General features: G+C 43.5%; 1 protein-coding gene across 3 annotated transcripts in view; it reads left to right on the plus strand.

Moving 5' to 3' along the window:
* The window catches only part of STK39 (serine/threonine kinase 39), a 310,745-nt gene that overhangs the window by 208,238 nt on the left and 77,584 nt on the right, over window positions 1-24,923 (plus strand). For all 3 annotated transcript variants that reach the window (XM_077272788.1, XM_077272787.1, XM_077272789.1), the window contains exon 15: window positions 4,332-4,384. In XM_077272788.1, the coding sequence (XP_077128903.1) occupies window positions 4,332-4,384 (53 nt within the window). The remainder of the gene's footprint in view (window positions 1-4,331; window positions 4,385-24,923) is intronic.

The following is a 24,923-nucleotide window of genomic DNA, read 5'->3' on the forward strand; positions in this document are numbered from 1 at the left end:
ACATCATTGTGTTTACCATCCCTGTCCCGTGACATCATTGTGTTTCCTGTCCCTGTCCTGTGACATCATTGTGTTTGCCGTCCCTGTGCTGTGCCATTGTGTTTACCCTCCCTGTCCTGTGACATCATTGTGTTTACCGTCCCTGTCCTGTGACATCATTTTGTTTACCATCCCTGTCCTGTGACATCATTGTGTTTACCGTCCCTGTCCTGTGACATCATTTTGTTTATCGTCCCTGTCCTGTGACATCATTGTGTTTACTGGAGCGCCCCCACTGCCGCAGGGCCGAGGGGTACCCGGTACCGGGCCTCTCTGTCTCAGTTCTGGGGTTGTCACGGTGGCTAGACCCGGCCCGTGACCCTGCTGAGGGGCGTCCAATGAAGGTGGAGAGTGATGATGTTGTGGTGTGGTGCAGGTCGCGGTGAATAAGCGAGGACACCAGGTTGCAGTCTCTTTACCTCTTTACTGAAGGCTTCAGGATCCCCAGTCCGGAATACGGTTAACCGGGCTGCGCAAGTCCGGCCGGTCCGATGGCGCCTCCAGAGTTCACTTTGCAGGTGGAAATCTGTGCCTACCTTCTAGCGCTTGTGTGTTGTGGTCCTCCCCTGCTGTGCTTACGGGATAGTCCCCACAACTGTTGTGTCTGTTTCTGAAGTTCCCTCACAACTTGATTATGATGTTCTTCTTCGTCCCCCAGATGATATGGCTAGGACGCACACGTATGACGGGTAGGCTCGGAGCTCTTCCTGGACCCTAGTGTCGCCCCTCTCCTGTTGTTGCCCCCTATGTCTTCTTAGGTGATTTGGGTGAGACAGCCCGCCTATAACTGACTGTCCTGCCGTAGGTTTGAAGTTAGGCCTGGAGCTCTATACTTCCTCGGCGTTCCGGCCACCGGCTACGCGCCTCAGTAGGATGTTGCCTCGTCTTACAGCACGACTCCTACTGGTGTTTCTCCTTGTTGCGTTGATCTCGTTTCTCACTCAGCACAATAAACCTCGCTTCTTGTCCTTTCTTAGGGTACCGCCGCGATCAGGTGCAGGTGCGGTCCCGTAACGTTCTCTCTGTTCGCTAGGCCTCTGTCAGGATCCCACCCCTGACAGGGACCCCCCTGAATCTTCCCCTGCAACACCCTCTGCCACAGGATGTTGCCTGGTTCCAACCCAGTCAGCTTCTCACTAACTTCCTATCCAACCCTCAGTTTTACCAGATTGTGAGGAGTGGCCTAATACATAGCACCCTTAGCTCCCCCTGGAGGCCAGACTGTGAAGTGCATTGGTGTCTGTGATACCTGGTCAGGTGAACTCCTTCAGTGCCATCAGACGTACCATAGCCCCCCTTAGCGGCGGAGCATCAGTACTGCAACGACCAGGACTCTGGGGCGCTGCATTTACCGTCCCTGTCCTGTGACATCATTGTGTTTACCGTCCCTGTCCTGTTACATCATTGTGTTTACCGTCCCTGTCCTGTTACATCATTGTGTTTACCGTCCCTGTCCTGTTACATCATTATGTTTACCGTCCCTGTCCTGTTACATCATTGTGTTTACCGTCCCTGTCCTGTTACATCATTATGTTTACCGTCCCTGTCCTGTTACATCATTGTGTTTACCGTCCCTGTCCTGTTACATCATTGTGTTTACCATCCCTGTCCCGTGACATCATTGTGTTTCCTGTCCCTGTCCTGTGACATCATTTTGTTTACCATCCCTGTCCTGTGACATCATTGTGTTTACCGTCCCTGTCCTGTTACATCATTGTGTTTACCGTCCCTGTCCTGTGACATCATTGTGTTTACCGTCCCTGTCCTGTGACATCATTGTGTTTACCGTCCCTGTCCTGTGACATCATTATGTTTACCGTCCCTGTCCTGTGACATCATTGTGTTTACCCTCCCTGTCCTGTGACATCATTGTGTTTACCGTCCCTGTCCTGTGACATCATTTTGTTTACCATCCCTGTCCTGTGACATCATTGTGTTTACCGTCCCTGTCCTGTGACATCATTTTGTTTATCGTCCCTGTCCTGTGACATCATTTTGTTTATCGTCCCTGTCCTGTGACATCATTATGTTTACCGTCCCTGTCCTGTGACATCATTGTGTTTACCGTCCCTGTCCTGTGACATCATTATGTTTACCGTCCCTGTCCTGTGACATCATTGTGTTTACCCTCCCTGTCCTGTGACATCATTGTGTTTACCGTCCCTGTCCTGTGACATCATTTTGTTTACCATCCCTGTCCTGTGACATCATTGTGTTTACCGTCCCTGTCCTGTGACATCATTTTGTTTATCGTCCCTGTCCTGTGACATCATTGTGTTTACCGTCCCTGTCCTGTGACATCATTGTGTTTACCATCCCTGTGCTGATATCATTGTGTGTATTAACCTTATACTATGACATCACTGTGTGCAATATTCCTGTACTGTGACATAACTGTGGCTGAGCTCTTTGCATTGCGCGACCATCATATACTTTTCTAAAGATGCCGCTGCGATATTTTGTAACAATTCTTGATTACTTATTATATCTCTGTAAGTCTGATTAAGTTCTTACATTAGGTGGAAAACTGAATGGGGCATATTTATCAGTGCTGTGACTGTCTCATTTTTAGACAGTGCTAGCTTAGTCTTCACAGTTTTAAAATTACCAATTTTTTTTCCAAGTGTTTCGTACTGTTTCATAAATCTGCTTAGTTTTAAGATCTAGTCTGAGGGGGCTGAATCATTAAGACTGTCGTTGAACACACCGGTCTTAAGGAAAGGCTTGCCGAAGTATGGTGCACCAAGGTCACTAAGAAGCGCACTCCAATTAATTAACTTGGCGCATCTTCTTAGTGGCATGCGCCTCTGTCCACATTGCCAGACATGTTGTAACAGTCAGGGACTGGAGTAACATAAAAAAAAATAAAAAAAGCACTTTTGTCTAATTGGAAATGCGGTCAGACCCCCATCCCATCACAGTTAAATATCAAAAGTTGTGCAAGATTTGTTGCGTGAAAAAAAAGCAACTTTTTTAAAACGGTTTTACATCAGTATTCTCATGTAAAAGCTTTGCTGATGCCCCCTATGTTTACACCATCTATTAGTTTGCTTAATTTGTGCCAGAAAGGTGCACTTTTCAGACAAAATATGCTCTTTTTTAACAAGCCGATGCCGCAAGTCATTCAAAAAGTGTCTAAAACACATAATAAATACAAGTAATCCGCGTGAGGTCTTGTGCCGACGACCGTATTTTCTGTCCAAGTTCCATTAACCAAAACATTGGATCACCCTCAGACCAATGTTATTCTATGGTGATACGTCCAAGTTTTTCCTTGAACTGAGCCGGTCCGAGAAAAAAATTGCAGCATGCCCGAGTTGGATCCAATTATTGGATCACACTCAATCAACTCAATGAATGCGTTGAAACCGTCAAACTGTACTCGGATGATATCTGAGCGCAGTCCGATTTTCACGGACTGACACAATGGTGAAGATGGAGAAATAATTTTTTTCATCTTCTCCTCATCCGAGAAAATGGGATCACACTTTGATCAGACTGGTATTGGCATAATCGGACTGATTCTCTCAGATGAACATACGGTGGTGTGACTATAGCCTAAGAATAAGCTCACTGACAGATTCTGAGTTATGTATTTCTGCAACCAGGAATGAATGCGCAGGGAAATAAAAAGCCTGTAAGAGCCAATTGGTGTAAAAAAAAATGTATTAATGAAACTCAAATTCAAAAATTAATTTTAGCTCAAAATAATAGTTAAAAATTAAAAAGGCTCATGATTTATCAAATATAACCGAGTATCATTAAATATATGGGAACCAGCTTCTTTCTAAAAGAGATTGTGTTAGAACTAGGAATTTCCCACTTGAATATAAACTATGACTTCACGAACCTTTTCCTAGCAGCGCTCGCTCGCTCGCTGTGTACAAGTTTGCGGCTCCAGAGCAGCGCTCAGCAGTAAAACCGGCTTAATTAGAATGGAATACTCTGCTGCTTCCGAGAGGAGTAGTTATGGCGCACGCTCCTCGGTGCTTTCTCACAGCGAAATAAAAATGTAACTCGCAAGCAGTCTTTCTACTTTTTCTTAATTAAAAAGATAATAATACTGCCGCCGAAAAAAAATGAGCTTTTCCTTTCTTCCATAAACCTTTGGCTGTTAATATCCCTGAACCTTCTCGGAGTTTTAGATTTTCTTTGACGAATTAAAGGTGCATAAAGGCAGGAAAATGCTTACTTTTCTAACTGCAAATCCTCTACACTGCTAAGCATTTTGGGCTTTAGTAATCTCTGCCTCATTACATTTAAATGTGTTTTTTTTTTATTTGTTTTTGCAGAAATTCCAAAAAAGAACTCAATGATATACGGTTCGAGTTTACTCCTGGCAGGGGTAAGTCATATTTAAACATTTCATTTATTTTCTGCATGATGACAGTTGATGCATATTAATATTAAATATAAATATTATTATTTTAACATCACGGAGGTGAGAACCCATCTACCAACATGCAGGTTGTAGAAGGAAGTGGCGACAATGTGGTATAGGAGGATATTGAAATTGGCTGATTCCGCTTCCAGAGATCCAGATTTAGTAGGGAGCCAAAAGAAAAAAAAAAAAAAAAAAAAAAAGTATGCAGAATCTCCTCGAAAATGAAGAAAATTGTCCCTATAGTGCCACCGTCTAAGCTAAAGAGGTTGTCTACTAGGACAACCCCTTCTGGTTCTAAATGAAAAATTAATAAGCCTATACTCACCTCCCGTGCTGGTGCCGTTCCGGTGGTGTCGGTACTCGCAGTCTCAGGCTGTGATGTGGTGGAAGTCACGTGATGCCCGCGCCCAATCAGAGTTGGCGCCACTGACTCCGCCTTCTGTGGACTTGATCAGGAAGAGGAAGTCCCGGTTGCAGCTGCTCTCTGCCTTCTTCTTCATGTTCAATTTGTCCGAAGGTGGACACAGTGACGCCAGCGCTGATTGGACGCCAGGCACCACGTGTCATACAACTGCATGAGAGCCCCAGGACCGCGAGTGCCGAAACCGCTGGAATGGCGCCGGCATGGGAGGGGGGTATAAGGATTTTTATTTTTTCGGGGCCAAAGATAGTGGACAACCCCTTTAAGTTCAAGCCTATTGCCTCTAGATATTTGCACCAGGAAATGTTCCCATTGTATACCCCAAACTTCTCCGTAAGGCACCATCAACCCTGTGAATGCCAAAAGATCAACGTTTTGATGAACTGTTTTCACTTTCCTTACTCACTATATAGTATAAGTATATATATATTTTTTTTTTTTGGTGGGATGGGGGAGTCAAAGGGTGATGCATGTAACTGTATGCCATTCAGCAATATATGTCAGGGGAATCTTAAAGGGGTTGGTCACTATATAAATGCAGGTCTACAAAATATAACAATTGCCAAACAACAACACAAATTCTGGAGCGTTTTCTTCATTTTTTAATTCCCCTGCCCACTACACCCATACCCGTGTAAAGGAAAGCCTTCCACTGAGCTAGGAGTAAATGAAAATCTAAATGTAGGTCTTTAAAGAGGACTTGTCGTTTGCCATGAATATGTAATTTTTTGACTGTTGTAAATGCTTCTGTTATTTGTTTTGTTCCTGAGATATGGCCTCCTTTTCCTATGGTAGTCTAGACTTGTTATCCAAGTGAGCATGGTCCTCTTTACATCTCTAAGGGTGGGTTTTCTTGAGGACCACGCCCACTTGTCTTACAAAACTAGATTTAAAGGGATTGTCCTCTGCTCGATCAATCCCTTCTTAATACACACGTTTCCCCCTATACCACCTATATTCACCTCTGGTTCCGGCACTGTTCCAGTGATGTCGGCACGGGCTCTGCCAGGGATTACATAATGTATAAATTTTAGAGAGGTTTTGTACAGACAATAAAGACATTACAGAATAAGCATAACTCTGATATCAAAAGGAGCGAGGGCCCTGCTGCACGCAAGCTTACAATATATGAGTAAATATGGGGAGACCTGAAAGAAAAATGGTAAAATATGTTTGTATTGTACAGTACAGCCATAATATACTAAATATGGTCTGCACATAATGCTGCATGAACTGGTCGCCAGCCAATATGTGTGCAGTACAGACACAGAGGGCTATTAAGTGCATGGAGTGTGTGGACAGATGCTATGGGGGTCATGATTTTGAAGAAAATTTTGTATGGGCCAAACGGGGATAGTTAGATAAGTGAGGTGAGGCGATAGGCCAGTCTAAAGAAATTAGTTTTTACACTTAAAGCTGTGGGTTTTGGGAAGTAATCAGAGTATCCTGTGTAGTGCATTCCAGAGAATTGGCGCAGCACACGAGAAGTCTTGGAGAAGGGAATGGGAGGTTCGGATTATTGAGGATTTTAATTTTAAGTCATTAGCAGAACGGAGGGCACAGGTAGGGTGGTAGACGAAGATGAGATGTAGTCGGGTTCTGAACCGTGGAGCGCTTTGTTGGTGAGAGTGATACGTTTATATTGAACTCTGTATTGGATGGTCAACCAGTACAATGACTGGCACAGGAAAGAGGTGTCAGTGTAACGGTTGGCGAGGAATATGATCCTGGCTGCTGCATTCCGGACATAAAGGAGAGGGGAGGGTTTAGTTAGAGGGAGACAGATATGTAAAAAGTTGCAATAGTCCAGACGAGAATGAATAAGAGCTACAGTAAGGGTTTTTGCCAAGTCAAAAGTTAGGAAAAGTTGAACTTTTTCTAACCTTTGAGGTGTAAGTGTTTTTGAGGTGTAGGTGACATGAGCGGGCGAGTGATCTGATGTGGGGAGTGAAGGAAAGATCTGAATCAAAGATGACACCAAGACAGTGTGCATGTTGTTGGGTTGTAATGATGGAGGCACACAAGGAAATGGCCACATCGGGCATAGGTAGGTTAGTGGAAGGAGGAAACACAAGTTCAGTTTTTGATAGATTAAATATCAGATTGTAGTGTAACCTGTTTGATTAATTGGCCCCTAAGTCTCATCCACCTATCATGAAAACTTTGATACAGAGCTGACTCATCATATGCTGGACTACTGACTACTAACGGGATCCATCACTTTGGTGGGAGGAATAGGACTGAGCGTAGAACTAGTGCTGTGAATCTAACAGACTCTGCAATGGATGCTCCAACGTAGATGTGACAGAAGAGAAGCAATGAGTGGTTCATCTGCACTACTGATGGAGAGCAGAACGTATGGTCCAGGGTACAAACTAGACTTGATGCGGTTTTATTATCAACGGGTTTCGAAGTCTTCAGACTTCTTCCCCAGGATATCACAACATTCAAAGGACATAGCAGGACAATGCAGATGTGAACAGAGCAAGCAGATATCTTTAAAATTTAAAATTAATACAGAAAGTATGTTGGAAAATTGTATAACTTTCTCAGATAATGAATACAAAATTATTTGCTAAAACAGTAATACCTCTTTAAAGAGAATCTATCATGTCCTGAAGCGCTATTAATCTGCATATATTGGGTTAATCAGCAGGTTAATGATGTTCTAAAACTATGCCTGGCTGTAGGGAGGAGATGAACTTCATTCCTCACGACAGTCTACAGCTTTCAGTCATAAAGGTATGGCTTCAGATACCGCTCAGTACATAGTGTGTGGCGGCTGCTATAACCATGCTCAGGCACAGACTGATAGCTAGCTCAGCAATGTATTAGTACAGAGCCTACTGTCAGTCAGTGCTAGGGTGTGGTTACAGCCAAACCGGCCACTCCTCTATGACTGAAAGCCAGAGGCTGTTGGAGGAATACATTTATTTCCTCCTCGCATTGGGTCTTTCAGTGCAGTGTCCACAAGGCTTTAGAGCACTGTTATCCTGCAGATTAACCTCATATCTGCAGGTTTGTAGCATTTGGGACATGGCAGGTTCCCTTTATTCGCTTCTAGTGTTTCTAGAGATATGTTGTATAGCGAGTCTGTTTGATGTAAGTAGAAATCTTCACTTGTTTCTTCAAGGTTATGTCAGTACAAGCTGGCGTTTTGTTATTAAAGATTTTTACTCGCCTATAAATTATCGCTCTCCTTCACCATTGTGCACTGATTGGCCTCAGAATTTAAGTGCTGAAATGAAACATCAGTCACAGCGATTAATCTAAGACGTGTCCTTCAATTTCTTGGGATTTATTTAAAAAGATTATAGTAAAAGAAAGTTAATAGATTTGGCAAATGGTCACAAACAAGATCACACCGAGGGAACTTCTGGCCTGCAAACTTTGACAATAATTGAACTGCTTGTCGTAACCAAGAGCCCTGGCTAATACAGTATTCCAATGTATACCTTAATGAATTGGTAACACGAGTTACGTTTTAAAGTGCTGATCCGGCAAGTAGTGCCATGTAGGCAGAGGTTCACTGTACGTGTGTCAATATTTGCCATATCAGCACTATAACACAGCAGAGCAGCACATCTTCTGTGAGATTGCAGAGGAAAGCGTTGGGTCGGTTGATACATGACGAATGAAAAGCTGTAATTAGTTAATAAGGGTAGATCATGTTGTCAAGTTCCCTTTAAAATCTATGGAGGTGGGAGGAGGCAGGAGCAGGAACTAGCAAAAAGACACATCATGCAGCGGCTTCTAGCAAGGGATTTTATCTCACTTCAGTGCTGTATTCACAGCTACACTGCTCATTACTGCTCTATAATGTCCTTTATGTTATGTTCCCACGTTGCCTTTTTGCTGCAGGCAAAATCTGCTCAAAGAAGCTGCTACAAAAAGTAGGTTTTGCTAATTTTTTTGCTGCATTTTTGTTGTCTTTTGTGCATGCTGATAAAGTTTAGTGCCCCCCAAAAAAATCATGATGCTACTTCCTAAAGGTTTTTGCACAAAAATACACTGCAAAACCTGTTACCTGCATTTTTGCTGCATTTTTGCACTTACTCATTGCTTTATATGGGTGAAGAAACTGCAAAAACGCTAAAAGAAGTGACATGCTGCATTTTTTAAAAACACAGCAGTTTTCTAAATCAATCAGGAAAATAAAACTAATATGTGTGCTTGAGATTTCTGAAATCTTATAGCCTTTGCTGGTGCTGTCAGACGCAGCTTAAAATTTGCATTAAAAATGCAGCCAAAAAAACGCAACCGAACGCAACATATGAATATAGCCTTATGCTGTTGCTGGTTCCGAGCATCAGTTACACAAAGACAGGAGAGCAGAAATCCCTCATGTATGTGTCTACGCTAGGAAACATCATAGCAGCTAGTCTCACTAGCTCAAAAACAACTGGAAATTAGAGATAGAAAAAAAACGCAGGATAGTTCAAGACGTATATATATAAAAAAAAAAGTATGATAAAGCATGTACACACACTTGTCAACTTATTCTGACATAATGGGTATGTTTTAACATAGTTGTCTAGGATTATTTAAAAGGCTATGATTTTTTTTTTAGAAACAGCGCCACTATCCTCCGTGGACGGTGTCTGGTACTGCAGCTTAGCCTCATTAATGTTGGAGAGATATTCAGGAAGAGTGAAACTATTGGACCTTTTTTTTTTCTAATCCTGGACATGCCTTTTACATTTACATTGTGTAATGGGATCAATATTTCTTTTAAGCCGTACATTCTGGGAAGGAAAGATTTAAAATAACTTCTTTCCCTGTCTCCTAGGTGTGGACATTTAATGCTTTTGTTCTCAGTACGTTCAGCCGATAGGAAATAATGAATGGGATCATGTCACTGTATTTTATGTGCAAAGTTAGTTATACAGCTGTCAGTGGTCATAAACATGGATACCTAAGTTGCTGCAATGCCCTTCATATGGGGTAAACAGCATAGCTAATCAGAAGAACTATACTACATATCTAATTGGAGGTATTTTCTAATATTCTTAATATTACTGAAAAGAGAGAGTGAAAGTGGCGCTGGTTTAAAGTGTAAAATGTGCGCTACCTGCAGCAAAATACTAACAGTCACCACACAAGACTGTAGAAACAAGTAGAAAGTAAAACAGTATAGGTATTTCGCGCTGGTAGATACTATCACCTATACTGGTAGGTTAAGTGTATAGTTGAAAAGTGCACTAGAGTCATATACCTCCTAGATGGAGGAACAGTTGGAGTGCTGCACCCCACACTTCTGATAATACAGCCTCAATAGCAGTAAAGTCGTGCAGTCTGAATAAGAAAGTAGGTACTTCAAAGTCAAGCTGAATCACTTATCCATCGCTGTGGATCCTCGGAGTTCCTGGATAATGTGAGTAGAGTCTTCGCTGGAATGTCTGTATCGGAGAGCTGCCCCGGCCAGTGGCAGCTGCTCCGTGTACCGAGCTGAAGCTGGAGGCGGGAACACTCCGTCCAGGGCTGACAGCGCCGCACAGTGCGAGTATAGTGAGCGGCGCGTCTAAGACCTGTGTGACGCAGTGAAACAGGTGACCGCCCCACGTGACTACAGCGTTCGGTACGGATCGCGGTAAGGACCAACACAGCCTACGCGTTTCGAAAACTGCTGTTTTCTTCCTCAGGGCTGGTCCTTGCCCAACTTATGGGTCCTTATATAGCATCCGCGATCTTTCTTTCAGTAAAAACCAAAAAGCTCCACTCCATAGTTTAATCCCTTAGGGATTAGCGTATCTAATAGAAAAATCCATTTACTCTCAGTCCTGGACATGGATTTCATATAGTCGCCACCTCTCCAGTGTGGGTGTATGGTTTCAATACCGGAGATTTCCATTGTTTGGACCCTTCCACCATGTACTTCTATAAAGTGCTTAGAAAGTGGGTGACCTGTAAAATTCTTTTTTATATTGCGCATGTGTTCATTAATTCTGATTTTTAAAGATCGTTTTGTTCGCCCCACGTATAATTTATTGCATGGGCACTTGATCATGTAAATAACTCCTGTTGTTGAACACGTAATAAAGTCTCTTATTTTATAATTCAGATCACCTTTTTCTATATTAGTAGTCTTATGTGTATTAGTATGTTTACACATGGTGCACCTGCGACATGGAAAGAAGCCTTTTAATGAATTCTGGAAGTAAGAGTGATTGACACGAAATGGTCTATTCTGTACAGTGGGGGCAACCATATTTCCCAAATTCTGGGCCTTCTTGTATATGAATCTGGGCCGGGTCGAAATTTTGTCCCCAATCACCTTGTCATCCTTCAGTAGATGCCAGTGTTTATTCATTATTTTGCGTAAGAGATGTGAGTTGGCGTTATACTGGGTGATTATGGGGATACACTCATTGGATGCCTTCTGCTTTCCAGTAGGGTTTATCAAGTCCTGACGTGATTTTGTCAGGGCATTATCTCTAGATATTCCCAAAATATCTTGTTGATACCCTTTTTGTAAGAATTTTTTTGTCATTATTTCCGCCTCCCTACTGAAATCCTCATTTTTTGAACAGTTCCGGTGGATTCTCATAAATTGGCTTTTGGGAATGTTCAGTAGCCAAACTGGGAGATGGCAACTGTCCAAGGGAATAAAACTGTTGGTATCTGTGGGTTTGTAAAAAGTCCTCGTTTGAATGGCACTATTTTCAATAAAAATTTGTAAATCTAAAAAATTGATGACATTCGTGCTGATGTTAGATGTGAATTTTAAAAAGAACTCATTTTTATTTAAATCATTTAAAAATTTATTAAGAGTGTTAGGTCCATCTGACCATATAAAAAGATGTCATCAATAAAACGCTGCTAGAGGACCAGGCCCGCCCTCAGTCGTCCCTCTGGGTAGATGGTAGTTTCCTCCCACCCCCCTACATAGAGGTTAGCGTAACTGGGCGCGAACCTGGTCCCCATAGCAGTACCCCACTGCTGGGAGTAGTAGTCCTTGTCATAAATAAAATAATTGTGAGTTAAAATAAATTGCATGGAATCATATAAAAACTCAATTTGCTCCTTCGGAAGATTTGAAAATTTGTTTAAAAAATATTTAGCGGCATTGCACCCTTTAGTATGCTCAATTACTGTATATAAAGAAGTGATATCCAGCGTACCCAATATAAAATGATCCTGCCATTGAATATCCTGTAGTAGCCTTAAAATATGTGCACTGTCTTTAAGATAGGCTGGTAACTGTGACACAATTTTCTGCAGGTGACAGTCCACATATTTAGATAAATTGGCGGTAAGGCATTGGATACCCGATATAATAGGTCTACCGGGTGGGTTGTCTTGATCTTTGTGTACTTTTGGTAAATAGTAAAAAACAGCTAGTCTCGGTGTGGGATTATTAATAAAATCATATTCATGTTTGTTCAGGAGGCCCATATTGAGTCCTTTCTGGGTTAAGTCTCTCATATCTCTCATATATTCCTCAGTGGGATCCTTGTTAAGTTTTCTATACGTGACTGAGTCATTCAGTAGGCGCAAAGCTTCTTTGTGATACGCTTCCTGATCTAAAACAACGATCCCTCCACCTTTATCCGCCGGACGTATGACTATTGCTTTATTTTGCTGTAATGATTGAATGGCCTTTTTTTTCTTTCATAGTTAGGTTAAATTTATATTTTTGGCATTTTTTGTCCTTAAGTTTACGGATTTCGTCCGTTACATTTTTCTGAAAGGTTTCCATCTGCTCAGAGTATTCATTCATTGGATGGAACGTAGATTTTCCTCTCAGGTCTGTGTGCACATAGGAATTATTTTGGGTTCCTTCACCATTTTCAAAAATAGGGTTTTTTATTAAATGTTTTTTAACCCCTTCATGACCTTGCCGTTTTTTGCAATTCTGACCAGTGTCCCTTTATGAGGTAATAACTCAGGAACGCTTCAACGGATCCTAGCGATTCTGAGATTGTTTTTTCGTGACATATTGGGCTTCATGTTAGTGGTAAATTTAGGTCGATAATTTCTGAGTTTATTTGTGAAAAAAACGGAAATTTGGCAAAAATTTTGAAAATTTTGCAATTTTCACATTTTGAATTTTTATTCTGTTAAACCAGAGAGTTATGTGACACAAAATAGTTAATAAATAACATTTCCCACATGTCTACTTTACATCAGCACAATTTTGGAAACAAATTTATTTTTTGCTAGGAAGTTATAAGGGTTAAAATTTGACCAGTGATTTCTCATTTTTACAACAAAATTTACAAAACCATTTTTTTTAGGGACCACCTCACATTTGAAGTCAGTTTGAGGGTTCTATATGGCTGAAAATACCCAAAAGTGACACCATTCTAAAAACTGCACCCCTCAAGGTGCTCAAAACCACATTCAAGAAGTTTATTAACCCTTCAGGTGTTTCACAGCAGCAGAAGCAACATGGAAGTAAAAAATGAACATTTAACTTTTTAGTCACAAAAATGATATTTTAGCGAAATTTTTTTTATTTTCTCAAGGGTAAAAGGAGAAACTGGACCACGGACGTTGTTGTCCAATTTGTCCTGAGTACGCTGATACCTCATATGTGGGGGTAAACCACTGTTTGGGCGCACGGCAGGGCTCGGAAGGGAAGGAGCGCCATTTGACTTTTTCAATGAAAAATTGGCTCCAATCTTTAGCGGACACCATGTCGCGTTTGGAGAGCCCCCGTGTGCCTAAACATTGGAGCTCCCCCACAAGTGACCCCATTTTGGAAACTAGACCCCCCAAGGAACTTATCTAGAAGCATAGTGAGCACTTTAAACCCCCAGGTGCTTCACAAATTGATCCGTAAAAATGAAAAAGTACTTTTTTTTCACAAAAAAATTATTTTAGCCTCAATTTTTTCATTTTCACATGGGCAACAGGATAAAATGGATCCTAAATTTTGTTGGGCAATTTCTCCTGAGTACACCAATACCTCACATGATGTGGGGGTAAACCACTGTTTGGGCACATGGTAAGGCTCGGAAGGGAAGGAGCGCCATTTGACTTTTTGAATGAAAAATTATCTCCATCGTTAGGGAACACCATGTCGCGTTTGGAAAGCCCCTGTGTGCCTAAACATTGGAGCTCCTCCACAAGTGACCCCATTTTGGAAACTAGACCCCCCAAGGAACTCATCTAGAGGCATAGTGAGCACTTTAAACCCCCAGGTGCTTCACAAATTGATCCGCAAAAATGAAAAAGTACTTTTTTTTCACACAAAATTTCTTTTAGCCTCAATTCTTTCATTTTCACATGGGCAACAGGATAAAATGGATCCTAAAATTTGTTGGCCAACTTCTCCTGAGTATGCCGATACCTCATATGTGGGGGTAAACCACTGTTTGGGTGCACGGCAAGGCTCGGAAGGGGAGGCGTGCCATTTGACTTTTTGAATGGAAAATTAGCTCCAATCGTTAGCGGACACCATGTCGCGTTTGGAGAGCCCCTGTGTGCCTAAACATTGGAGCTCCCCTACAAGTGACCCCATTTTGGAAACTAGACCCCCCAAGGAACCTATCTAGATGCATAGTGAGCACTTATAACCCCCAGGTGCTTCACAGAAGTTTATAACGCAGAGCCGTGAAAATAAAAAAATAATTTTTCTTTCCTCAAAAATGATTTTTAGCCCAGAATTTTTTATTTTCCCAAGGGTAATAGGAGAAATTGGACCCCAAATGTTGTTGTCCAGTTTGTCCTGAGTACGATGATACCCCATATGTGGGGGTAAACCACTGTTTGGGCGCACGGCAGGGCTCGGAAGGGAAGGCACGCCATTTGGCTTTTTGAATGGAAAATTAGCTTTAATCATTAGCGGACACCATGTCGCGTTTGGAGAGCCCCTGTGTGCCTAAACATTGGAGCTCCCGCACAAGTGACCCCATTTTGGAAACTAGACCTCCCAAGGAACTAATCTAGATGTGTGGTGAGCACTTTGAACCCCCAAGTGCTTCACAGAAGTTTATAACGCAGAGCCATGAAAATAAAAAATAATTTTTCTTTTCTCAAAAATGATTCTTTTAGCCCACAATTTTTTATTTTCCCAAGGGTAATAGGAGAAATTGGACCCCAAAAGTTGTTTTCCAGTTTCTCCTCAGTACGATGATACCCCATATGTGGGGGTAAACCACTGTTTTGGCACACGTCGGGGTTCGGAAGGGAAGTAGTGACGTTTTGAAATGCAGACTTTGATGGAATGCTCTGCGGGCATCAGGTTGCGTTTGCAGAGCCCCTGATGTGCCTAAACAGTAGGAACTCCCCACAAGTGACTCCATTTTGGAAACTAGACCCCCAAGGGAACTTATCTAGATGTGTGGTGAGCACTTTGAACCCCCAAGTGCTTCACAGAAGTTTATAATGCAGAGCCGTGAAAATAATAAATGTGTTTCCTTTCCTCAAAAATATTTTTTTAGCCCAGAATTTTTTATTTTTGCAAGAGTAACAGGAGAAATTGGACACCAAAAGTTGTTGTCCAGTTTCTCCTGAGTACGCTGATACCCCATATGTGGGGGTAAACCACTGTTTGGGTACATGCCGGGGCTCGGAAGGGAAGTAGTGACGTTTTGGAATGCAGACTTTGATGGAATGGTCTGCGGGCATCATGTTACGTTTGCAGAGCCCCTGATATGCCTAAACAGTAGAAACCCCCCACAAGTGACCCCATTTTGGAAACTAGACCCCCCAAGGAACTTATCTAGATGTGTGGTGAGCACATTCAACCCCCAAGTGCTTCACAGAAGTTTACAACGCAGAGCCGTGAAAATAAAAAATCATTTTTCTTTCCTCAAAAAAGATGTTTTAGCAAGCAATTTTTTATTTTCACAAGGGTAACAGGAGAATTTGGACCCCAATATTTGTTGCCCAGTTTGTTGTGAGTACGCTGATACCCCATATGTGGGGGTAAACCACTGTTTGGGCACACGTCAGGGCTCGGAAGGGAAGTAGTGACATTTGAAATGCAGACTTTGATGGAATGGTCTGCGGGCGTCACATTGCATTTGCAGAGCCCCTGATGTGCCTAAACAGTAGAAACACCCCACAAGTGACCCCATTTTGGAAACTAGACCCCCGAAGGAACTTATCTAGATGTGTGGTGAGCACTTTCAACCCCCAAGTGCTTCACAGAAGTTTATAACGCAGAGCCGTGAAAATAAAAAATAATTGTTCTTTCCTCAAAAATTATGTTTTAGCAAGTAATTTTTTATTTTTGCAAGGGTAACAGGAGAAATTGGACCCCAACAGTTGTTGCCCAGTTTGTCCTGAGTACGCTGGTACCCCAAATGTGGGGGTAAACCACTGTTTGGGCGCACGTCGGGGCTTGGAAGGGCGGGAGCACCATTTGACTTTTTGAACGCAAGATTGGCTGGAATCAATGGTGGCGCCATGTTGCGTTTGGAGACCCCTGATGTGCCTAAACAGTGGAAACCCCTCAATTCTAACTTCAACACTAACCCCAACACACCCCTAATCCTAATCCCAACTGTAGCCATAACCCTAATCACAACCCTAACCCCAACACACCCCTAACCACAACCCTAACCGCAACACAACCGTAACCCTAATTCCAACCCTAATCCTAACCCTAATCCCAACCGTAACCCTAATCCCAACCCTAACCACAACTGTAACCCCAACACACCCCTAACCCTATCCGTAACCCTAACCACAAGCCTAATCTTAACCCTATTTCAAACCCTAGCCCTAATTCCAACCCTAACTCTAATTCCAACCCTAACCCTAAGGCTATGTGCCCACGTTGCGGATTCGTGTGAGATTTTTCCGCACGATTTTTGAAAAATCTGCAGGTAAAAGGCACTGCGTTTTGCCTGCGGATTTACAGCAGATTTCCAGTGTTTTTTTGTGCGGATTTCACCTGCGGATTCCTATTGAGGAACAGGTGTAAAACGCTGCGGAATCCGCACAAAGAATTGACATGCTGCGGAAAATACAATGCAGCGTTTCTGCACGGAATTTTCCGCACCATGGGCACAGCGGATTTGGTTTTCCTTAGGTGTACATGATACTGTAAACCTGATGGAAAACTGCTTCGAATTCGCAGCGGCCAATCCGCTGCGGATCCGCAGCCAATCCGCTGCCAATCCGCTGCGGATCCGCGGCCAATCCGCTGCCAATCCGCTGCAGATCCGCTGCCGATCCGCTGCCGATCCGCTGCGGATCCGCGGCCGATCCGCTGCCAATCCGCTGCAGATCCGCGGCCAATCCGCTGCGGATCCGCTGCGGATCTGCGGCCAATCCGCTGCCAATCCGCTGCAGATCCGCGGCCAATCCGCTGCGGATCCGCTGCCAATCCGCTGCGGATCCGCGGCCAATCCGCTGCCAATCCGCTGCAGATCCGCGGCCAATCCGCTGCCGATCCGCTGCGGATCCGCGGCCAATCCGCTGCCGATCCGCTGCGGATCCGCGGCCAATCCGCTGCAGATCCGCGGCCAATCCGCTGCGGATCCGCTGCGGATCCGCTGCGGATCCGCGGCCAATCCGCTGCCAATCCGCTGCAGATCCGCGGCCAATCCGCTGCGGATCCGCTGCCGATCCGCTGCCGATCCGCGGCCGATCCGCTGCGGATCCGCGGCCGATCCGCTGCCGATCCGCTGCAGATCCGCGGCCGATCCGCTGCCGATCCGCGGCCGATCCGCTGCCGATCCGCTGCCGATCCGCTGCCGATCCGCTGCGGATCCGCGGCCGATCCGCGGCCGATCCGCTGCCGATCCGCTGCCGTTCCGCTGCGGATCCGCGGCCGATCCGCTGCCGATCTGCTGCAGATCCGCGGCCGATCCGCTGCCGATCCGCGGCCGATCCGCTGCCGATCCGCTGCCGATCCGCTGCCGATCCGCTGCGGATCCGCGGCCGATCCGCTGCCGATCCGCTGCAGATCCGCGGGCCGATCGGCTGCCGATCCGCGGCCGATCCGCTGCCGATCCGCTGCCGATCCGCTGCCGATCCGCTGCGGATCCGCGGCCGATCCGCGGCCGATCCGCTGCCGATCCGCTGCCGTTCCGCTGCGGATCCGCGGCCGATCCGCTGCCGATCCGCTGCAGATCCGCGGCCGATCCGCTGCCGATCCGCGGCCGATCCGCTGCCGATCCGCTGCCGATCCGCTGCCGATCCGCTGCGGATCCGCGGCCGATCCGCGGCCGATCCGCTGCCGATCCGCTGCCGTTCCGCTGCGGATCCGCGGCCGATCCGCTGCGGATCCGCGGCCGATCCGCTGCGGATCCGCGGCCGATCCGCTCTGTGTGCACATGCCATAACCCTACCCCTAACCCTACCCGTAACCCTAACCCTACCCCTAACCCTACCCCTAGTTCTAACCCTAGTTCTAACCCTAACCCTAGTGGAAAAAGAAAAAAAAAATATTCTCTTTATTTTATTATTGTCCCTACCTATGGGGGTGATAAAGGGGGGGGTTTATTTATTATTTTTTTATTTTGATCGCTGTGGTAGAACCTACCACAGCGATCAAAATGTACTTGTAACGAATCTGCCAGCTTGCAGATTCGGCGGGCGCACTGAGCATGCGCCCGCCATCTTGGAAGATGGCGACGCCCAGGGAGAAGACGGACCGACTTCGGGAGGCTCGGTAAGTATGAGGGGGTGGTGGGGGGGTGGATCGGAGCACAGGGGGGGGATCGGAGGACGGGGGGAGGGGACAGGAGCACGGGGGAGCGGACAGGAGCACGGGGGAGCGAACAGGGAGACGGAGGGGGGTACCGGACAGAACAGAGGACTGGGGAGGAGATCGGGGGCGGTGGGGGGGGGCCAGAACATGATTTCCAGCCATGGCAGATGCTATTGCAGCATCGGCCATGGCTGGATTGCAATATTTCACCATTTTCATAAGTGAAATATTGCAAATTGCTCTGATTGGCTGTTGCACTTTCAACAGCCAATCAGAGCGATCGTAGCCACGTGGGGGCAAAGCCACCCCCCCTAGGCTGAAGTACAACTCCCCCTCTCCCTGCAGATCGGGTAAAATAGGAATTAACCCTTTCACCCGATCTGCAGGGATGCGATCATTCCATGACGCCGCATAGGCGTCATGGGTCGGGAAGGTGTTAATGGCGAGTTTCCTCATAAATAGTTTTATGCCGATAAAGGCGTCAAACTTGTTAAATTGACTAGATGGAGCGTATTTTAGGCCTTTTTGTAATAAGGCCGTCTCATATGGATCAAGAGTATGTTTGCTTAAGTTAAAGATTTTTTGAGAATCAGACTCCCCTATGTTACCTAATTTTTTCTTTTTGGTGAGTTTCCCGCCTCGGCAGCCCCTTTTCTGTGTTTTTTTGTACCTATCTGAAAAAAAGGGTGCCTCGTGGTGTTCTTTTTGGGAAGTCGGGTATGTGATGGTGCTGGGTTCTTCCCTTTCCCTTTATTGCCTTTATTTACTAAAGTGTTACTATTCGATGTAATGGGGTTTGGTTCACTTGGTGCTTCTGAAATATTGCTGTTTGTTAAAACCTGAAAGCGATTGTGGATACTGGTCGAGGTGGAGGGAACCACTGGTGACTGATTCTGTCTAGGTGTAGTACCGTTTAAAGTGTTGGATGTATCAAGGTCCCTCAATTCAGTAATTGATTCTAGTCGCCCAATGGATGAAGGAGGGGTAGGGTGTAAAGAAAATATTTCTGAAATACTACCCTCCACCTGATCAACCGTCTCAAACTCTAGTTCGAGTTGTGAAGTGTCTTTAAATAGACCCTCTGGGACTGCATCCCTCCCGAACTTTTTCTTTTTCCTAGTAATAATTTCCTGCTCTTTGCTATAAATCCTGTTCCGAATACTATTTGATAAATTAATAACATCTGGATGTTCTTTAAATGGTGTTATAGTTTCAAATAGTGCAGAGATTTTCTCCTTACTTCTAACCAACTGTTTTTTTCCTTTTTTCTATTATAAATTCCACTGCTTGTTTGGAGAAGGAGCGGAACATCAAGTTCCATTGGGATAGTGTGTCGGAGTCCCCAATGTCTCCAGAGAGCGTTTTGTAAACCATGAGGCCTTTGGGAATGCAGTCATAGGCAATATATCTTTCTAGTGTTGCCACCTCCCACATATCCCGCATTTCTTTAATCAGTAGTTGTTCTAGTACTTTTAAGGAGTCCTTTATGCGTGCCATATCCTCCCTATTGGAGCGGGGAGTGTTAGGTAAATACGATAGGTTGAAGAATCTTTGTATATTATTAATACGGTCTTTCCTATCAGTCCATAAATCGCCCATTATGATAGTAAGAATTTTAATCAAGCAGAGAGACTGGGTCACTTCGAGAACCGCTGCCAACCTTCCAAAGTGTGGTATAGAGGAAGATAGTTGAAAAGAGAGAGTGAAAGTGGCGCTGGTTTAAAGTGTAAAATGTGCGCTACCTGCAGCAAAATACTAACAGTCACCACACAAGACTGTAGAAATAAGTAGAAAGTAAAACAGTATAGGTATTTCGCGCTGGTAGATACTATCACCTATACTGGTAGGTTAAGTGTATAGTTGAAAAGTGCACTAGAGTCATATACCTCCTAGATGGAGGAACAGTTGGAGTGCTGCACCCCACACTTCTGATAATACAGCCTCAATAGCAGTAAAGTCGTGCAGTCTGAATAAGAAAGTAGGTACTAGTGCACTTTTCAACTATACACTTAACCTACCAGTATAGGTGATAGTATCTACCAGCGCGAAATACCTATACTGTTTTACTATTCTTAATATTACACCTAATACATATTGGGATAGGATCTTGGAGATTGGAATACCCCTTTAAAGATGCAGGTCTCTGCACTTTAATGGTTTAGGTTTCTTTCTAACCACTTCCCTCCCTTCACTGGTGGATGGAAGGTAATGCTGTACACATTCAGAACCCGTATGACGTAGTCTAACAAAGCGAACGTCCTGCTCCAACAGCTGGAATGGGAGCTAGCTCTGATCCTCGCCATTGAATCCCTTAGATACCACAATCAAAATGTTAAAACAATTGGCTTCAATACTGCTTTTTTATCATCTCTTTTCTGAAAAAAACACAATTAAAATTGATTAAGAAAATTATAAATTCCACCCTTGTAAACACAATCTGACCTCTAAATCTTAGAATACGGCGATGAATTCCAGGATTTTTTTTTAATTCAAATAGCAAAATTGCTGTTTTCTTTAAAAAAAAAAGTATAAATATTTTTTAATATATTACATGTATGTACAGGTGCTTCTCACAAAATTAGAATATCATCAAAAAGTTAATTTATTTCAGTTCTTCAATACAAAAGGTGAAACTCATATATTAGATAGAGTCACAAAAACAGAGTGACCTATTTCAAGTGTTAATTTCTGATAATGTTGATGATTATGGCTTACAGCCCACGAAAACTCAAAAGTCATTAGCTCAGCTTGAAAAATGATTTTAAAATCCGAAATGTTGGCCTACTGAAATGTATGTTCAGTAAATGCATTGCTGAGGTGTTATGGAAGCCCAGGTTGCTTTGATAGCAGCCTTCAGCTCGTCTGCATTGTTGTGTCTGGTGTCTCTCATCTTCCTCTTGACAATCTCTATGGTGTTAAGGTCAGGCAAGTTTGCTGGACAATCAAGCACAGTGATACTGTTGTTTTTAAACCAGGTATTGGTACTTTTGGCAGTGTGGACAGGTGCCAAGTCCTGCTGGAGGAAAAACTTTCCTTCTCCAAAAAGCTTGTAGCCAGAGGGAAACATGAAATACTCTAAAAATTACCTGGTAGACGGCTGCGCTGACTTTGGTCTTGATAAAACACAGTGGACCTACACCAGCAGATGACATGGCTCCCCAAACCATCACTGATTGTGGAAACTTCACACTAGACTTCAAGCAGCTTGGATTGTGGCCTCTCCACTCTTCCTTCAGACTCTGGGACCTTGATTTTCAAATGAAATGCATAATTTACTTTCATCTGAAACAAACACCTTGGACCACGGAGCAACAGTCCAGTTCTTTTCCTCCTTGGCCCAGGGAAGACACTTCTGGTGTTGTCTATTGGTCATGAGTGGCTTGACACAAGGAATGTGACACTTGTAGCCCATGTCCTGGACACATCTGTGTGTGGTGGCTCTTGAAGCAATGACTCCAGCAGCAGTCCACTCCTTGTGAATCTCACCCAAATTTTTGAATGGCCTTTTCTTAACAATCCTTTCAAGGCTGCGGTTATCCCGGTTGCTTGTGCACCTTTTTCTACCACACTTTTTCCTGCCACTCAACTTTCCATTAATATGCTTGGATACAGCACTCTGTGAACAGCTGGCTTCTTTAGCAATGACCTTTTGTGGCTTACCCTCCTTGTGAAGTGTGTCAATGACTGCCTTCTGGACATCTGCCAAGTCAGCAGTCTTCCCCATGAGCCTACTGAAACAAAATAAGGGAGCTTTATATATGCTTAGGAAACCTTTGCAGGTGTTTTTTGTTAATTCTAATTTACTGAGATAATGACTTTTGGGTTTTTATTGGCTGTAAGCCATAATCGTCAATATTAACAGAAATAAACACTTCAAATAGATCACTCTGTAATGACTCTATATAATATGAGTTTCACTTTTTGTATTGAAGAGCTGAAATAAATTAACTTTTTGATGACATTCTAATTTTGTGAGACACACCTGTACATAATTGCAAAATATAATTTAAAAAAACAAGGCAACCTAAGACTATGTGGGTGGAAAAAAAAATGTTATGGGTCTCGGATTGGAAAAATAATAAAAACAAATTTAATAATTTTGTTTTTGCCAACAAAATAAATTGGTTCACAGGAGGTTAAATGAAAAGGAAAAACATAAGTTTCAGAAATATATAATATAATATAACATACCAGGTGTCAATGATGATAAATAATACCGACTGTGAGCAGCTAGGAAACTGCGTACAGATGGAGGCTGCTGCAATGCAAAATACATGATTGGCCGCACTGTGCAGCTTATGTGGGTGTTTGATGCCTGGCCAGGATTGCTACACCTGTGTAGGGGAACTGAAAGCCACATGTGGCTCTATTCACATCTGTACTAATTTTCCTGTATTTCTGTTCCGTTACAGGGGCCAAAATAGAAAACTAGTGTTCCGGTGCCTACATTGGCTATAATGGGGTCTGGCAGGTTGTTATCTTGATCAGCTTACAATTTGTTCCAATAAGGTTATGGCAACACCGCCATTTTGGTCATGACATAAGTTGCGTGGCCAAAGTTTTCCATGTGCCGCTGCTATATCGCAACAAAATGCAGGTAAATGGTAGCTCATTGCATCCCCTTTGTGGACTTTAGCTATGGCAAGTCACAAAAAGTCAGACTCAGACCTCAAAAGTCACCATGTAGCCTAGCCTAAAAATGATGTACCATGTTACAAAGGCTAAAATGCTGCTGTCGGTTTTTAACGCTCTACTGATTGATTCCAGGAGCAATAAGCTTACATTTTTGCTCCACTGTGATGTACAATAAAACTATTATACTATGGTTCCGTGTTATCCAGAAAAATCGATGTAAATACTTTTATGTTCAAAAATGTCAAAACTATTCTAGGAGTGAAATCTTTATTGGCTAACCAGAAAAATTATGTTTGCAGAGCTCCTTATTCTGCCAGGATTACAAATGAGTTACTGAGACAAGAGCACAACATTTCAGAGATGTTACATCAGAACATTTGTGCATAGGGTGGATGGGGTGATGCTTCTTGGAGATAAGCCGAAGAAATCAAATTGAGGTTTTTGTTTAGCTTAGTGATTTGACGTCAGTCTGGTGGAGGTATGACCAGTGTCCATGTAGCAATTCATAAATCTAGGTGTTAAATTGAGTCCCATTGTCAAAGAGTTGAACTTCCTTATCCGTTTTCCCAGATTTTCTTCTCTCCCCGTAAAATGACATTTCATTATTAAGAGTATTAAATCTGTCATACAGTGTCCAGGTCCAGAGAGATGTTTTCCCACAGGTGGGTTCAGTTCATTTTTAATTTTGTGCTGGTGTAGATTCATCCTTGTTTGTAGGTTTTGCTTAGTTTCCCCAACATTGGCTCCTTCAGGGCACCTTGAACATTGTATCATGTGCATCACATTGGAGGATGTCCATGAAAAGAAATCCATGATGTTATAGTTCTGGTTTGTGTTGGGTATGCGAACTGTATTTGTTGGTAGTGTGTGGGCACAAGTCTTGCTTTTTTTTAGTGGTACAGGGCAAATGCGCCCCCCTCTGAGAGTGATGAGAGGACACTTCTGGCAAGAAAATTTCTTAAGTTAGGGGACTGTTTGTAGGAGAGAAGCGGTAGATCTAGGAATATTGTTTTCAATCTGTGGACTATGGGTTGAAGATCAGCACCATTCTTCGTTAGAACGCTCATGTAGAGGTTGTATGTGATCATAAGAGGTACCCTGTTGTTATGTTCCCTCTGTAGTCCAGGAGGCTGCTTCTTGGGATCCTTGTAACTCTATGGATCTGTTCATCTATTACCAGTGGATGGTATCCTTGTTGTAGCATTGTATTCCTCAATGATAATAGAAAAAGATGATCCAGCTTCCAAAGACAAAGATTTATTGATTAAAAGATTCCATCATGGGTGTAGACAAAGCTACGCGTTTCGCACATCCATTGCATTCTTTAACAAAGCTGAGCAAATGTAAGTGCACAGTACTATGTAATGTGATGACTGCAATATAGTAAGAGGATAAAAACTTTAACGGGAGGGCTCCTTTAATAATATTGGTCTTCACAAGGGCCAAAGTTACTTTTTGCCCTCTTAGGATTTGGGGCTCCTGGGTTCTAGTGCGATAGCAAACCCATGCACCAGTATAATTATAGCCTTTATGAGAATAACCCTTTAAGGCTGGCTCTTAATTGATGTAAACCTGAAGATAAATATTGTGAAGCCTCATTTTGTGCATAGTTTTATTTCTTGCGTGTATGAACATTTCTCACCACTGCAGGAGTCAGCGGAGTCTGTACAGTTAATGTAAGAAAGAAATGAAAAATGTAAGCAGCTGTCTGGCTAACCATTTCAATTTGTGGGAAATATTTTCTGAAGCTTTTTTAGTATCACAGGAAACAGATTTTGTCCCTGAGCTCCTGTATGAGCGTCCTCCGGGGAACAGTATGTCACACAACAGTG

Source organism: Ranitomeya variabilis, chromosome 7, assembly GCF_051348905.1.
Source record: "Ranitomeya variabilis isolate aRanVar5 chromosome 7, aRanVar5.hap1, whole genome shotgun sequence".
In the NCBI taxonomy this organism is placed as follows: Eukaryota; Metazoa; Chordata; class Amphibia; order Anura; family Dendrobatidae; genus Ranitomeya; species Ranitomeya variabilis.